General features: G+C 57.2%; 2 protein-coding genes across 6 annotated transcripts in view; both read right to left on the bottom strand.

Annotated features, from left to right (window-relative positions):
* Positions 1-22: 22 nt before the first annotated feature.
* Positions 23-2,346, bottom strand: LOC131419692 (sphingomyelin phosphodiesterase 5-like). 5 transcript variants are annotated; one of them, XM_058565140.1, is made up of 7 exons: positions 1,291-2,344; positions 1,121-1,193; positions 713-853; positions 550-639; positions 400-463; positions 189-324; positions 23-116 (listed from the first exon to the last, which is right to left on the bottom strand). In XM_058565140.1, exons 1-7 carry the CDS (start codon positions 2,116-2,118, stop codon positions 24-26), a joined length of 1,425 nt encoding a protein of 474 aa, XP_058421123.1. In that variant the 5' UTR covers positions 2,119-2,344; the 3' UTR covers position 23. The 5 variants fall into 5 exon arrangements, with proteins under 5 accessions (XP_058421123.1, XP_058421121.1, XP_058421120.1 ...); XM_058565138.1 differs by having other exon boundaries at positions 23-324; positions 1,291-2,346; XM_058565137.1 differs by having other exon boundaries at positions 713-1,193; positions 1,291-2,343.
* A 2,187-nt stretch (positions 2,347-4,533) lies between these two features.
* SPATC1 (spermatogenesis and centriole associated 1) overlaps positions 4,534-16,366 on the bottom strand; it is a 22,024-nt gene continuing 10,191 nt past the window's right edge. Inside the window, exons 2-6 of the mRNA XM_058565131.1 lie at positions 12,213-12,448; positions 11,636-12,008; positions 10,972-11,511; positions 10,703-10,842; positions 4,534-4,863 (exon numbers count right to left, since the gene is read on the bottom strand). Coding sequence (XP_058421114.1) covers positions 4,534-4,863; positions 10,703-10,842; positions 10,972-11,511; positions 11,636-12,008; positions 12,213-12,448 — 1,619 coding nt within the window. The remainder of the gene's footprint in view (positions 4,864-10,702; positions 10,843-10,971; positions 11,512-11,635; positions 12,009-12,212; positions 12,449-16,366) is intronic.

Genomic DNA, 16,366 nt, shown 5'->3' with positions numbered 1-16,366 from the left:
CACCTGTTGCCTTCGTGCCTGCCTTAGGAGGACATCGAAACTCGGAGCCGAAGTCCCACGGCCAGGTGGTCTGTGAGCCCCGCCAGGGCGGTGCTGAATGTCACCTGTTCCACCTCCTGGGGATGGGAGTCAGGTTGAGGAGTTGCCACAGCGCCCGCCGGCCCAGTGCCCTGAGCTCTGGCACTTACTGGGTTCAGCGGCCCTCCGGGCACTCCCCGGTATGTGATGTAGTCCAGGCGCCGGCCCCTCCAGGGCTTAGCCCGGTGGCCTCCTCTGGGAGGGCCTGCCAGGTAACGGTGGCGCCCTTCCTCCTGCTCCAGGGCCCTGAGGAGGGGCGGTGTCACAAGGCCAGGGCACTCTCTGTTCCAGGCGGTGCCTGGCCCCCCGGTCGCCACTCACCTCCGCAGCATCTCCGGGGAGCAGGCCACTGAGTGGCAGAGCATGGAGGTGTTCAGAATCGTTCCTGTGGGAGGGCGAGGGAGGGCAGTATCAGCGGGAGCCTCGGCCATCGAGCTCTCCCTGGGTCCGCCCCCCGCCCGGGTGCCGTACCCAGGGCCCAGGGCTGCTCCCGGCGCTTGCCCAGCCGGCAAGGGTCCTGGAAGCGGCTGAAGAGCTGGTGCTCCTGCTCCTGCGCATGGTCTGCGGAGAGAGACCCGCGCTGAGTGGGCGGGGCCAGGCCGCGTGGTCCCGCCCCGCCGCAGCCTCCGCTTACCTGGCGAGCAGTTGTCGAAGTTCAGGTCGCCTAGCAACACGCTGAAGGCCACGGCATCGTCTCCCTGGCGGCTCTCGGCCTCAAACTGCTCGGCCCAGTCCAGCAGCAGCGTCAGCTGTTTACAGCGCAAGGGCCCATCCTCTGCCGGGGGTGGCGGGAGGGCGGGGGAAAGATGGCTCAGCCCAGCGTGCCATTCCGCATCCTGGACACTCAGCCTCACCCCTCCCCGGCCCCGCCCGGCCCCGATCTGTGAGCCCACCCAGGCATTCCAAGGGGCTCGCGGAGCCTGGGGCAGTGGACAAACGGGGAGGGGCAGAGGGGAGGTGCAGGCGAGGGTTGGGACCCGCCGCCACGCACAGAGGCGGGACGCCCTGCCCACGCGCGGTCGATCCCGTCTGCCGGGCTCACCACTCGGCGCATGCAAGTGAGTGCAATGTAGGAAGCCTACGATGCGGCGCCCATCCAGAATGCCCAGATGTACCTGCAACACCACGCACGGCCCCAGCAACCCTCGCCTGTGCCACCCCACGCCCCGCCCCCTCCCCGGCCAGGGAGCGCCGCGGCCAGTGGGCGAGTACCTGTGCGGAAAGCAGTCCTTTGGAGGCCAGCGCGTCCTCGCGACGCCCGTGGGGGAAGGACCAGAAGGCGGCGCGCAGCAGGGGGTAGCGAGAGGCCAGCAGCAGCCCGCTACCTAGCAGCTTGAGATGCGGCCCAGGCTGCAGGCCGAACGTGCCCACGTTGTACAGCACCGGGCCCAGATTGGGCGCCAGGCGGCTTACCAGGCGGCGTGCCGCACGCAGATCAAACACCTCTTGTAGGCACACGAAGTCCAGACCCGCCGGCACCGCGGCTATCAGCATTCCACACGGCGCCCCTGGCCCTGGCGGGCTGCAGCCGGTAGTCCCATAGCGCGAGGGACGCAGGCCGGCGAGCAGCACAGCGCCCACGGCCTCGGCCCGCCGCTGGCCGTGCTGCAAGTTACTGAAGCGCGCCAGCCCATCGGGGAGCAGACACAGGTTGGCGCTGAGGAAGCCGAAGCAGCGCGCGGGCTCAGTTGGGGGGCGCCAGGGCGCGGGGGGCGCCCAGCACTGCGGAGGTGGCTGGTAGCAGAAGGGGCGGCGCCAGACCTGCAGCAGCAGCCAAAGCAGCAGGCCCGGCAGTGCCAGGGGCAGGCCGACGAGCAGCAGCAGCAGCAGAGACGCTCCGGCGCCCGCCGCTGCGCTCAGCCACCTCAGGCCGCTCGGGCGCGCCGCCGGCGCCCAGTAGCCCAGCAGCTGGTCCAGGGCCCAGTAGGCCGGGAAGAGCAGCGCGCAGGCTAGGCCGTGGAGAGCGTCCAGCACAGGGTGCGGGAAGGGTGAGGGCCGTAGGGCACCGGCCGGCGGGGGCCAGTCGGGCAGGGATTGCATGGCGTGCCGGGCTTCTCGGCCGCGCGGCGCCCTGGCAACTCATTCGCTTTCAGCGTGCGAGTCGATTCGTCGGTGCGTCCGCAGGAGCTGCAGGGGAGTCACAAGTGTCAAGGTCACGTGGCGCAATCTGTGCGCGGAGCCGGGAGGGCGCGGTGCCCGAGAGCTTTGGGGGCACGGGCGCAGGCGGAGATGGCGCTTCCGGGACGCCGCCCTCTCCTCACCGGCGCGGAGCCTCGGCGGCCGGCGGATAGAACAAAAGGGAAAGCGAAAGGGACCCTGGCCTCGCGATCCCGCCCCAAGTCCTTCGCCCCGCCCTCCCCTGAAGGCCGCAGGGAGAACCCCCAGACCCGCCCGACGGGAGCGGGGACTAGGGTGCCGCCGGCACCAAGTGGAGGGCGACCTTTTTCATTGCGCGCAGTCGCAGCGCCCGTGAGGGGAATGCCGTGCGCGCTGCGTCCTGCTCCCTCCCTCCCTCCCGCAAGTCAGCGTGGAATTGTCGGGATGCTCCTGCTGGCCAGACTACGGGATCTGCCACCCCCCCCACCCGTATCTCCCCCGGAGCCGCGATTTCTAGCGCCTGAGTTCAAAGACAACGTCTCCCATGAGAGACGGCCTCGGAGTGGATTGACCAACCGCCCACTCAGCGCTCCGCAGAGACCGCCAAAAGGCCGGCCCCCAGTGGTGATGGCGCTGTGACCCTACCCCAAAGAGCTTCTAATCTGGGGGGAAGGGACCGTTGTTGGTTTGGCCCTGCGCAGCCGCTCCACCGGGGCACGCGAGCCAGATGGAACCCGGCTCCTCCTCCGCGGAGCCCTCTCGCACCGCTCCGTTGGTTCTGAGGACCGAGCGGCCTCGCTCTCCCTCAGGCGCTGCGGGCCTGCCTGGGCCCCACCTTTCTAATTCGAGCTGTGAACCAGTTCCTACAGCTCCTGCCGTTGGCTCTTAAATTGTCCTGGAGTTTGGGTCAGGGCTGCCCTTCACACCGCTGGCAGGGAAGTGGAGGGGCTTCTGCCGGCCCCCCCCCCAGCCCCCACTTCGCAGTTCTCTAGAAGTCCCTAATTCCCTTTAGAAATCAAGATCCTGTGCTGGGTGTGTTCATTGCTCCTGATTTGTCTTGCTGCTAGGCGTTCTCAGCACAGAGCTAGAGAATCTCTATCTATAGACCTCTACATATCTGTACACAGAGTCCTTCCCTGCCCTTCCCAGGGGTCTGGCTGGATCCCCAGAAGTAGCAGGCCTGGGAGTAGGAAGGGCAGAGAGGCAGGGAGCTCTGGGGCCAGAGGGCTCCAGCACACACAACCCTCTCCTTCCCTCACCCCTCCTGGTTGCTGACATGTTATGTCTGCTTGAGCCCAGACCCTGGGGCTCCTGCATTCCCTTGCGGTACTCTGGCTGCTCCAGAAGCCTCCTGGGCTGGGGTCCTTGTTCCCACCTCCCACCGCAGTTCCAGCCTCCTCCCCATCCTCGGGCAGGTCCTCTCCTTTCCCCTTTGTGAGCCAGAGGCCACCTTGTGGGCTTCCCCGCACTGCCCTTCTCTCCTCGCACTTGCCCTCCCAGGGACGACCATCCTGGCCTATACCCCTTAGCTTCCTGCACCATCCACAAGCCCTTCCCCACTGAGTCTGCAGGTCACCTCCAGGTGCGCCATCCTATTTCCATCCCGCCTCTGCCCTGCTCTGTTCTGCTTTCCCTCCTGCCTGTGCTCCTCACCTCTGCCCCTGCACCAGGTGGGGAGAGCCCTCACCACCCCAGGTCTTGGGCTCCTATGGAGCCAGCCTCTTCTTCCTTGGGAAGGGACCCTATCTCCCCAGGCTGCCCCCCCCCAGGTTGGAGTGAGGATGCTTTCTCCTGGCTCCCCTCCCTCTAATGTCTTCCTGCCCTCAGTGAGGGTCCAGAAACCCCCGCCCCCCTCGTCCCTGCCCAGTACAGAAGGAGGGACTCCCACAACCACATCCCTGTCTCGGTCCCACCTCTGCCTTCTGCTCTGCACCCAGGCCTCAGCTCTTTCTGCTCTGCACCCAGGCCTCAGCTCTGTGTCACCAGTGCTGGTGACACAGCCAGAGCCCTTCTTTGCCAGCTCGGCTCTTTCCCACTTCCTGCTCTTCCCCCTTGAGTCTCAGGAGCTCCCACTGCCGGGCAAGGGGAGCCTTAGGGCCTTAGGAACACTCCCTTGGCCACACAGCTGGTCCCTTTGGTCTTGGGGCTCTTGCCAAGGGCCCCAGAATGGGCATGGACCCACAGGGCAGGCAGGGCTAAAGGGGTGCGGGGGAGGGGAAAGCTGGGGAGCCACTCCAGATGAGGCAGCACCACCCAGGAGTTCTGGTGCAGGCTCTGCGGTCAATGTCGTGGGGAGCTTTAATGGCAGTTGCAGGGTTTGGGGCAGAGTGAGCCTGGGCCAGCAGGCACTGGGTGGTGTCACCAGATGAACATGGGCTTGCCGTCATCGTGCGCCAACTGGCTGAGGCAGGAGAGCAGCAGCAGTGCATCAGTGAGCATGCTGGGGTGCACAGTCTCCACCAGCACGCGCTGCAGGAAATCCACTGTGTAGGAGCTGCCCTCAGACGCAGCCAGCTCGGGCCTCTCGCGCAGAATGCCATAGGCGTTCACCAGCTGCTCGGTCAGTGCCGGGTGCACTCGCCCATTGTAGCCCAGGCTCTGCAGCCGGTTCATGATGCTCACGTAGCGCTGTGTGAGCGTCTGGCACAGCTCCTCATCTAGCTTGTGGTTGCTGGGGTTCAGGGAGGCCTGAGGGGAGAGTGGCCGTCAGGGACCCTCCTGCCCCACACCAGTGCACGGGCAGGCGAGGGGCAAGTGAGGCTGAGGGGGTGTGGTTGCAGGAAGACCACGACCAGAGGGAGTATGCTCGAAGGAGGTGTCCTGGAGGTCCTGGGAGAGAGGCCCCAAGGGGTCTAGGGTAGGGGGAGCCCGGTGGGCTGAGCCTGAGCCGAGAGGTTCCTGAGGCCCCATCACCTGCTCCACCCACCCCATTCCTGTTGCCTGCTCCACCCACCACCAGGGATTTGGCACTGATCTGAGGCCACAAGGAACTGAGGACAGAAAGCATGGCTGGGATCCTGGAGGCGAAGGAAAGAGGAGGGGGGCTCATAATGCCCCCAGGGCTGCCCCACCCAGGAGACACCCCTCAGAGGCTTCCCCAGACCTCCTCCTGTTTCCCTGCCCTGCTACCTCTCAGCCTCCTCTCCAGGTCCCTCTTGTCACCTCAGGCTGCATCCTCAGCACACTCAGGCCTGCACATCCCCTGCACAGAGCCCCTTCCCTCCCCTCATGCTGAACTGATGACCTCAGGCCCAGAACTAAGCACCTTCTGTCTCAGCACTAGGGGTCCTGCTGCCCCTCAGGTGCCCACTCCTGGTGCCTGGACCTGGAGACTAGCAGCAACTGGGTCAGTCTCCACCTACTTCTTCATCGCCTGTGCCCCCCTAGCCTCAGCATCTCACCATGAAGTCAGCCCCTCCTCTCCACCCATTCTGCCATTGCCTCCTGGGCATGTGACCTGGGAAGTTAGGACTGAGCCTGCCTCAGGGAGGGCTTCCTGGAGGGAGAGGGTGCTGGGCTGCGATCTGGAGGACCAGGAAAATAGAGGGAAAGAAACTTCCAGGCTGAGGAACAGCGTGCATGGCATGAATGATGCCAGGAGGCAGAGCACAGAGTGAGGGGCCCATGGGGAGAGCCAGGTTCAACATCTGCTTCTGTCACCACACAGGGTCTGAGCCTTAGTTTCCCTGCTGTGACATGGAGAAAACAGCACCATGTGACAGGGCTGTTTTGAAGATTAAAGGAAATGTCTCCACGGGGCACTGAGCATTGTATCTGTGCCGGCCAGCGCCAACACGTGAGGATCCCTATGCCACGGGACACATCAGAGGGCTCTCACATTGAACAGAGTTTTGTTTCAAAGGACTAGAGAAGGGAGGGGCATCCTGGGATGTTGAAGTTTGCCAGGGTGAGGCTAGGATCTGGGTGGGGAGGAGACTGCAAGGCAGCACCACTCTCTGAGCGCCCGGCTCCCATCCTCAAACTCTCCTGCCCCTCGTAGCACCTGTCACCCTGCCTCTCTAGCATATATATTGATGGCTTTTCTTATTTATGGAAGGTCTCCCCAGGAGAGGGTGAGCTCCCTGGGGGCAAAGACTGTGTCTATTTGGTATGCACTTGGCATACACTGAATGCTCTGTATTAGGCAAGAGTGAACAGATGGAGGGGCAAGGGCAGCTGTGGACCAGTACGGTGACAGCGGTTTGGACCAGGGGGTAGGAGTGGAGGACAAGAGAACGTAGATGTGGATACGTATGCGGGAAAAATCTTTCCAGGGAGAAGCAGCAGGACCTGGTGTTGGATGTGGAAGAGAGAAGAGGCGTGAGCAAATACACACACACCTCCAGGAGAGCGTGCACATGCTTGTCATTCAGTCTCTCCATCCTGGAACACTACGACATTGACCACATGCTCCGTGATAAGGGAAATGGCAGAAAATGTCACAGAATCAGTGTGGTACAGCCCTTGTTCTCTGAACACAGGGCAAGTGTGTTAGAAATCAACAATAAAAAGACAGCCAAACGCCCCTCAGATAATGGAGACTGGAAAGTGGCTCCTAACTGACTCATGGATTAGAGAGGAGATCTGGTTCAGTTTGTGAGATATTTCTACCTGAACAGCCCCATGCCCACCCGTCCAACCCTGTAGGATACAGCCGAGCGCCACTCCCAGGCAGGTTGGAGTGGTAGTGGATGCACAGGCTGTGAGCCTGCCACATTTCCGACCCGGGGAAACGACAGAACCCTCTCCCTGTGCCCTGCCTGGGTCCTGCTCCAGGAGCCACGCTGGCTGGCGTTCCCTTGTGCCAGTTGTTAAATATTTTTAATGTCTACCTGACTAAAGGGAATTTCCTTGCCCTAAATGTATATATTTAAAAACAAAAGAGATGTAAAATAAAATGACTTAAGGGCTCAACCCAAGAAAGAAAAATAAAGCAAATCTATAGGAAGAAGAGAGAAGGAAATAATAAAGAGCAGAAATGAGGAAATAGAATCCAAAGGCTCAACAGAGTATCAGCAAGACAAAACTGGGCAAAGTCAACACACTCCACTGAAGAGGACAAGCGTCCCCACCTGCCTTTCGCAAATGAAACTTCCAGTCGAGACCACGAGTCCCGCGGTCCTGCAGCAAGGCCTGACGTCACTAAGTTCGAGCCAATGGGATGAGACTAGGACTGTGAGCTCCGCCCCTGGGCCGAGCTCTGGGACTGCGGGACCCGGCCACAGGGGCAAGGGGGTGGCCAGCAGGGCCTGACAGCCCTGTGGAGAGATCAAGACCTGGCTTATTGAAGCCCCTGCATTTCTGTCACAGCAGCTTGGCACGGTATCTAAAAAGTAGTGAAGCTGCATAAGTCATAAATAACAGCAAACTGAGCATCCTAGTGCGTTAAAAACCACCAGGGATGGGGTGTGGTTTATGACCAGAATATCTGCTCGGGTGTCTCAATATGTTAAGAGAAAAGGAGGAGGAGGAGAATACCATGTGATCATCTCAATGAGAGGCAGAAAACATTCTAAAAAATTCAATATTTGTTCATGATTAAGGAAAAAAACAAAACCTCTTAACAAGTGAGAAAGAGGGAAAACTTTGTAACCTGATGGGGCAGATACTGAACCTGGCTTATCTGGCTTCTGTGTTAGTGCCTGCTAGTGCCTTCCTGAACTCTAAGAGGCTGGAAGCTAAAAATTACCTTTTCCAGAGTCCCCTGTGGCTTAAGTATCCCTGTGACCTGGGTTTCTGCAAGGCAGATGCATGTGGGTGGAACTTCCAGGTTAAAGTGAGCACCTAGCGGAGGCGGTGCACGAAGGGAGAGTGGATTTTCTGGATTGTGCAGTGGCACGTCACTGGTTCTTCAGAGGCAGCTGTACCAAATTTCGGGCATCTGCATGCTGTCCCTGGGGCAGTCATGGCAATGGTGGTCCACTAGGAAAGTCCCTTGGTGTGCTGGCGTTTTTACTGGCTGTGTAGCAAAAAAGCCCAATTTCATGTCCTTCCTGGAGCTTCTCCAACCACCTAAACATTTATAACAAACGCCATTCTGCTTATGTCAGCTAGTGGGGATTCTGTTATCTGCAACCAAGAACTCTGATTTGCCTAAAGAAGATCTGACAAAAAGTGTAGAACACACATCATACTTAACGGGAAGATTAGAAGTGTGTGTTCCTAGTCAAGTCAGAAACAGGATGAGGTTGTCATATTACCTGCTTTTTAAAAATACTATACAAGATGGTTGTCTACATAGAAAAGCCAAGACGATATACAGGCTATTAGAACTAGTAAGAGGCTTTGGGAGGGTAGCTGGATAACAAATCATTACCCAAAAGCATTCTTGGAAGGCAGGCCAGTGAGTGGGATTCTGGAGAGCATCAGAGTGCACCACAGACCCAGCTGGACACAGTCACAAGGCACCACCCTCAGTCACCCTCACACTGATGCAGCCAGACTCCGGGTCTCCTAGGACTAGGGTGCCAAAAGGAAGGGAGCTCAGAGCATCTCCCGTAGAGCAGAAGATCTTTGCAATTGGGTAGAAGAGGTGACAGGCATGCACACTGGGACAACTTTTAGTTGGGCTTAAAAGATGGCATAACTTTGAACTTATAAAAAAAAGATGGCCAGGTGCCATGAAAAAAGTCAACCAGTCCTCAGTGAATAACGGAGCTCTATTAAAGCTTTGCAGCTGTAAGCTAACAGCATTCGTGAAACAAACAACCTCAGTTTGGACAATACCAGGTTTGACCAGCTTTAGTGGGTCTGGGCACAATTTAGAGATTCTAGCAACCACAAACATTGGAGTTCAACATGCAGAAAAACAAACAAGATATTTTGATGAAGGGAAATAAAAAGCCTGGCAAAGTGGAATTAGATGCATATAGGAACCAATGAATGGTCCAACCAAGCAGGCATGATGGCCTTAAGACCAGGATGCATCTTTATGATCCTCAGATGCGACCAGACATCAGTCAACCTGCTGTGGGCCCTACAGAGGGCCAGCCAGGGAGTGTTCGCTGGGGTCCGGAAGGCAACTTCTGTGCAGGTGGGCTCCAGTGGGGCCGCACCTCAGGAGCTTGGGCAGCAAATGTATGGTCCTGGCAGTGCCAGTCATTGCTGATGGAAGGTGAATGGGGGCAATGGCTCAGGAAGTGGTGACGGTGGCCATTGGGCAGAGTGACCAGATGAGCGTTGTGGTGAGAGCCATAGGCTCCTCGGAGGCCACCAAGATGGCAGCTGAGGCACTGACTCAGGGGACACCAAGCTCCTTGACCTCCTCAAACACCAAAAAAAATTGCCTGACATACGTTTTGCTTTTCTCCTCCTGCCTCTTCTCTAAAGAGCTGCCATTTAGTAGCATGACTGCTGGATTCCACTGCATAAACAATAACTTGCCTGCGAGTGAGCAGAGCCCTGGACACCAGAGGACTTGCACAGCCAGCACCTATGTCCAAGATCGATGCATGTTTATCACCTTCTGTTAAACGGGCTCCTTCAAGCAGTAGGAAACCTCTGTTCACAGTTTAATATCTAGTTCTCTGTGGGCAACTAGACCTGTTCTTATAATGAAATGTAGTCTTTGCCAACGAGATATCAGATGCAGCATTTTAGAGGCATAACTATTGTGCTTCTACTGAATTGTTTGTTGATTTTTTGTGTGTGTGGGAGGAAGATCAGCTCTGAGCTAACGTCCATGCCAACTCTCCTCTTTTTCCTGGGGAAGACTGGCCCTGGGCTAACATCCATGCCCATCTTCCTCTACTTTATATGGGACGCCGCCACAGCATGGCCTGACAAGTGGTGCATTGGTGCATGCCTGGGATCCGAACCTGGGCCACCAGCAGTGGGGCACGCGCACTTAACCCCTATGCCATAGGGCCAGCCCCTGTCGATTTTTGAATAGCCACAGTCAGTCTGCACTTGTGACACAGCGGTGAGGGCTGTGGTCCTGGACACGAGTCAAGGGTCGTCAAACCAAACATGACCAAAGCGGGCCCCGCTGACACAAGCAACAGAAATGACGGGTGCGTGGGAGTAGCCAACATTGTAAAGATTCGAAACTTCCCCAGTTTAATCTGTAAAGCAACACAAAACTAAAAATTTGAACTAGATTTTTTCCTGGAACTTGAGGGACTGATCCTAAAATTCATATTGAAGAGCGAAGGGCCTAGAGGGGCTGAGGCAATCTGCAAGAAGAAAGAAGGCAGCGCCCCTGTGCCCCCACTGCTCCAGCCTTAAGCAAGACATGAAAAGTACAAACGATAAAAGAAAACGTGGATAATTCTGACCACATTAAAATTAAGAACCTAACCAAAGGACACCTGAACGAAAGGAAAGGGCAAGCTCAAACCTGGAGACAGACGAACCCACTGTGACCAAAAATCGTTCCTGCCCAATCACACACCCAGGTCCACAATCCACAGACAGAGACAGCCTGAGAGGAAGTGCCTGAGGGCACAGAGGGATCACCTGCTCCCCATCCCTGCCAGGTGCCGGCGGCAGGCCATCTGGCGGTGAGTGGGAGACAGACACCACACACCTGGATGATCTTCTCTGGAATGTTGGAGACAGTGAAGCCGTAGAGGCGCACACGCTCGGGGAAGATGCTGGACAGGATCCTGCGGTCCAGCTGGAAGGCGATCTCCCCCACCAGCCTCTCCCAGGCCAGCTGCTTCGAATCTAGGGACAAGACGCGGTGGAGGGAATGGTCAGTGGCTGTGGTCAGCAGCCCAGGTGAGTGCCAGGGAGGTCTCCAAGGGCAGCAGGGGAGACCACCAGACTCGCGCTGAATCCCCCTGCGTCACTGACCTCGGGAGCTGTCAGGGAACTTGCTGGCCTTTCGGTGGGCCAGCTTCCGCTCCAACTCCAGGATGCTTTTCCGAGATGTTTCCGTGACACGTGGACCCCGGGTGTTGTTGACTGAAGCCGGGGAAGATGAGGTTCGAGGTGGGGAGTGGCGGTTGCGTGGAGGGGAGTGGGGGGTGGGTGAGGGCTGGGTAGGGGAGTGGTGCTCCCGGGAGGGGCAGTGGGGGATGGGCTGGGCAATGTGGGTGGTGCTCGAGGGGGTGTGGTTGGTGGCAGCTTGGGGGGCGGGAGTAGGGGCAGAGAGGAGGCCTGTGACAGTGGGGGGGGCAGTTGGGGAGGTGGAGTCAGAGGCAGGAACCGCTTGTCCCTGAGGGGCACCAGGCTGGGTCTGGGCCTCTGAGGGGCTGTAGGAGAAGGCCGTCATGGGGCCAGGAGTGCCCCCGGTACCGATGGGGGTGGAGGTCTGGATGGGCACACCCACAAATGTCACACTGAGGGGCTCTGGGTCCTGGGTTGGCCAGGGGTGCTCAGTGGAGAGTGGGACTAGTGACATGGGGGGACAGAAAAGAGAAGAGGCGGATTAGAGAAATGCAGGACCAGGGACTGGCCTGGCAGGTGGCCCCCTCCCCCCAGGACCCCCTGCTGCCCCTCCCCCTGCACCTACTACCTTTGGAGGTGGCAGCAGGCCCCGTGCCGGCTGAGGGATGGGGTCCAGAGGGGCATCCTTGGAGCGGCTCTGCCAGCCGCACCCTTGGAGCCTCTGACAGCACCCCATTGCTAATGGGGTTGGCCAGAAGGTTTTGAGACACACCTAGAGGGGCCGCCGTGGAGGTGAGCAGGGGGCTGCTCAGAGAGACGTCCACCGTGCCTGTCATAGGGGCCATCAGGGGGCTGCTTGGAGTCAGGGGGCCAGTGGAAGGCAGGCCCAAGGAGCTGGTCAGTGTGCCCACCTGGGACACCGCCACGGGGCTGGCCAGATGGTTGCTTGGAGTCAGGGGGCCAGTAGAAGGCAGGCCCAGGGAGCTGGCCAGTGTGCCCGCCTGGGACACTGCCCTGGGGCTGGCCAGATGGTTGCTTGGAGTCAGGGGGCCAGTGGAAGGCAGGCCCAGGGAGCTGGCCAGTGTGCCCGCCTGGGACACTGCCCTGGGGCTGGCCAGATGGTTGCTTGGAGTCAGGGGGCCAGTGGAAGGCAGGCCCAGGGAGCTGGCCAGTGTGCCCGCCTGGGACAGTGCCCTGGGGCTGGCCAGGTGGCTGCTCAGGGGGCCGGTCAGAAGGCTGGTGAGTGGGCTGCTCTGGGACGTGGGCCCTGGGCCAGGCAGCAGTGTGTTGAGAGGGCCCATCAGGGGGCTCACGATGGGTCCAGATGCGGAGCTAGGCTGTGGACTGTTTAGCATGTCGGCCAGGGGTGCCAGAGCCACTATCCCCACTTCTTCCAGGACAGGTTCGTTTGCTGCTGCCGGGGACGGGGACAGGAAGACACCTGGGGGACACAGAGAAAGCACTGAGACCCCAGGCAGGCCCCTTGGGGCTGGGGGCTCTCTCCCCGCTGTGGCAGGGCCTGGACCAAGTAGCCCATCTGCCTCTGTTGAGCTGACCAACCGTCTCTGAGCTTCACCTCTTAGGTGGGCCGGACAACGACCTCTCTACCTCCGAGGGAGATCTGTGCAGCTCAGTGGATCTCAGAAGAGGCTCGGGCCCCTCGTCTCTTGGTCCTCGGAGGAAGCTAACACTTGCTCTCCCACACAAGGACCTTTCACAGCTGCCCGCCCCTCAAATGTGCCCACTGCAATGAGCTGCTGATCCTTGCTGAGGAGAGGAGGGTCTTCTGGCAGCTGGACCCCCAAGTTGACCCCTCTGTTTCCTGGTGAGGAAGAGTGGGCCTGGGCCTCCTGACCATGTCCTTTTGGGGACAGCCGAGCCTCAGCAGGTGGGGGACTCTCAGGGAGGCCAGAGCTAGAACAGGCTTAGAGCCTCACGTGGCACCACTGGTGTGCCCGGCCCCTGCCTGCGATGTCTCCGTGAACAGTGGATGCTGGCGCAAGGGGCCTGGTCGGCCCAGGCACGCTTCACACTCCTGGAGCCCTGCGTGGGGGCCTGGGAGCCCGTTTTCCTTGGCTCTCCTGGGAGAGTGCCCTTGAATGACCACGTTAAGGGGAGAAGGCCCCTAGGCCCACAGCAGCTGGGGGAGGGTACAGGGGAGGTTTTTGTGAGCGTGCAATTTAACTGAAAACTTCCACTTTTTTTTTTTGTTATAAAAGCAGTACATGCTCATTATAGGGAAAGAATAGAAACACAGAAAAGTAAGAAAAGGTGAAAAACCACTGGAGCCCTTTTATCCCACGGTCAGTCATACTATAAAGCTCCGTGTTGCCTTGAAGACTTTCTTCACATATTAATATAGATGAGGGGTGGACAAACGTTTTCTGGAAAGGGCTAGTAGGAAGTATTTCCAGCTTTGCTGGCCATTTCCTCTCTGTTCAGCTACTCAATTCTGCCATTTTTGTGCGAGAGCAGCCACAGACAGCACGGAAATGAATGCACGTGGATGCGTGGCAGTAACACTTTATTATGGACACTACTATTTGAATTTCCTGTACTTTTGCATGTTAAGAAATAGTATTCTTCCTTTGATTGTCTTTCAACCATTTAAAGATGTGAAATCCATTCTTAGCTCCCAGGCCACGCACAAATGGGTGGTGGCTGTACGGGTCGCCCATGTCCTTGTGTACCCCACCTCTTCTTCCTGGACCCACAGCACGGTGGCCTCCAGCAGCAGCATTCTCTGAAAACAGCACTTATGGTGGCTGCAGAGGCTTCCAGCTTGTGCAAGTGTCATTGTTTATTGAGCCAATTCCAATTGTTGGGCATTTGAATTGATTCCAATTTTCCCAATGACAAATAATTCTAGTACATAAATCTTTGTTATTGATTTTTTCCCTGTAAACAGACATTTTAGAGGTTCTTAATGCATGCTGCCAAATCCACCTTCTTTAAGACCTCTCAGAAACATTCTGACATTCCCTTGGAAGTCCCTGGGCATGTCACTTAAATCTCTGCCAACGCTACGCTGCACAATGTGTGGCAAGATGTCCTGCCACTTTATTTTCGTTTTAAGTTTTGTTATTTTTTCCCAAACAAATAAACTAAAATTGCGTAATCAAATCAACCAGTCTTTTTTATGATTTCTTGCTTTGGCTTTTTGGAAACTTTTGCTTTAGAATCGAAGAGATAAAAACGCTGGTGAGCCAAAGGGAAGTAGCCCATGGAGAGGAAGAACTTGAGAGAGAAGGGGCAGCTGGTGGGGCAGATTTGGGGAAGACGTCAAAGAGTCCTGATGGGGAAGAGAGAGGGATGAAGTGGGCGAGGGAGACTGAAGTGGGGACATTTGCCCTTGTTGGCCTCTGTTTCCCCTGAGAGGAGCCCGGGGTCTGGATGATATGGGAAAGGACCACTTGGGCAGCATCTTCTGGATGGCGAGAGAGAAGACAGTCATAGGTCACCTTTCCCTGCACAGCCAGGGAGCTAGAGGAGTGCCGTGGTGCCTCACTCACAGCACAACCAGGCCCTCGCAGGGTCTCTGGGGCCCTGGTGATCTGGTTTCCACCTCACTGACCCCCCCACCCCAGATCTCCTTGATGTCCCTCTGGGATGTCTCTGGGGTGTTGTCCCCACTCAGTGTCTCAGTTCATTTTCCTTCTTCCCTCCGACACCGTCTCCCACCAAGCTTTCACTTGCCCTCCACCCAAACACGCATCGAGGCCCCAGTGACCCCACGTTGTAGAATCCAACCCTCGGTCTTCAGGCTCCATCTTCCTTGTTGGTGGGTGGCATTCACACAGTGGAGAGCTCCTCCTTATTGAAATTCTGTCTTGGTTTGGTGTCTGGGTTCCTGGTGACCTGGCTTCTTCCGAGTGCTGCTGGTCCCAACTCATCTGCCTTCCTAGGGGCAGCCCCAAGCTTTCCCTGAGTCTGCTCTTCCTCAGTGAGTTGATGCAGCTTGGGCACTGGGGACCAGCTACACACCCTGCTCGCACTCAGGCTGGACTCCAGACTCACACTCTCAACGGCCTGACCCACTTTTTCCTGGGGTTCTGCTGGGGACTCCAGTTTGGCACTCCTTCAGTTCCCTCTGCAGCCTTGGCACACTGTCAATGGGCATCTTTGCCCTTTCAGGAGCTCAGGCTCCATGCAGTGAGCCTCAACACTTCTCTTTCACTCACACCCTGCATCCAATCTGCCTGAAACACCTTCAAATATATCCAGAATCAAGCACGTGGACCACCAGCACCGCCCCACCCTGGTCCACACCAATATTACCCCACATGGATTATTGCAGGAGCCTCTTGGCTGGTTTCCTGATGCTGGACTTTTTCCTCAAACATCAGCCAGAGTGTTCCACTTAAAATGCCCACCAACTCACCATCTAGTTCTGAGTGCTAGGTTATTCAAGGACCCTCGTGGTCTGGCCTGTCACCTCTCTGACTTTGATGTTCCCCTGATCTCCTCCTCACACCCTCTGCTCCAGCCCGTTGGGCCTCCTTGCTGTTCCTTAAATGCTCCAGGCACACTCTTGCCTGTGCCTTTGCATTGGCTGTTCTCTCTGCCTGGAACACTCTTCCAGTGTGTACAGCCAGCCCCCACACTTCCATCCATCCCTCCTCAGAGAGGTCTTCCATCTAAAATCACCAATTTCCTTTACCTCAGCTGTTCCTTCCCCTTTTCCTGGACTGTTTCCTACTAAGAACTTATCTCTCTCTAGATGTTCTACATTGACTTATTGGTTTATCCCATCTCTCTCCACTAGAATGAAGCTCCATGAGGGCAGGGGTTTGTCTGTTTGCTGCTGTTTCCCAGTGCCTAGAACAGTGCTTGGGCCACAGAAAGTGTTCAGTAAATATAAAGAAAATGATGTGTATATGAGCAGAAATGAAACTTGATGACTAAAAAAAATTGGTCAGGGGCCGGCCCTAGTGGCCTAGTGGTTAAGTTCAGCGCACTCCACTTTGGTGGCCTGGGTTCAGTTCCTGGGCGCAGAGCTACACCACTTGTCAGTGGCCATGCTGTGGCGGTGACCCACATACAAAATAGAGGAAGATTGACAACAGATGTTAGCTCAGGGTGAATCTTACTCAAGCAAAAAGAGGAAGATTGGGGACAGATGTTAGCTCAGGGCAAATCTTCCTCAGGAAAAAAAAAATTGATCAGCATAGGAATTGAGGTCTATTTGACTTGAGTTTGTTCTCCTAAACACTGAAAGCTTAATCTGACCACAGAAGGAAGTGTCTATAAAATGACCTTATATACTGTGACCACTGACACAGCCGTATAAGATCCAAAATTGAATCAGATAACATGTTACTATCTGAAGGAGTGGTGTGGTCCTCAGACTACGAAGAGT

The sequence above is a fragment of the Diceros bicornis genome, chromosome 21 (assembly GCF_020826845.1).
Source record: "Diceros bicornis minor isolate mBicDic1 chromosome 21, mDicBic1.mat.cur, whole genome shotgun sequence".
Lineage (NCBI taxonomy): Eukaryota > Metazoa > Chordata > Mammalia > Perissodactyla > Rhinocerotidae > Diceros > Diceros bicornis.
Note: the sequence above shows the minus strand (reverse complement) of the source record. Positions and strands in the feature narration are given on the sequence as shown.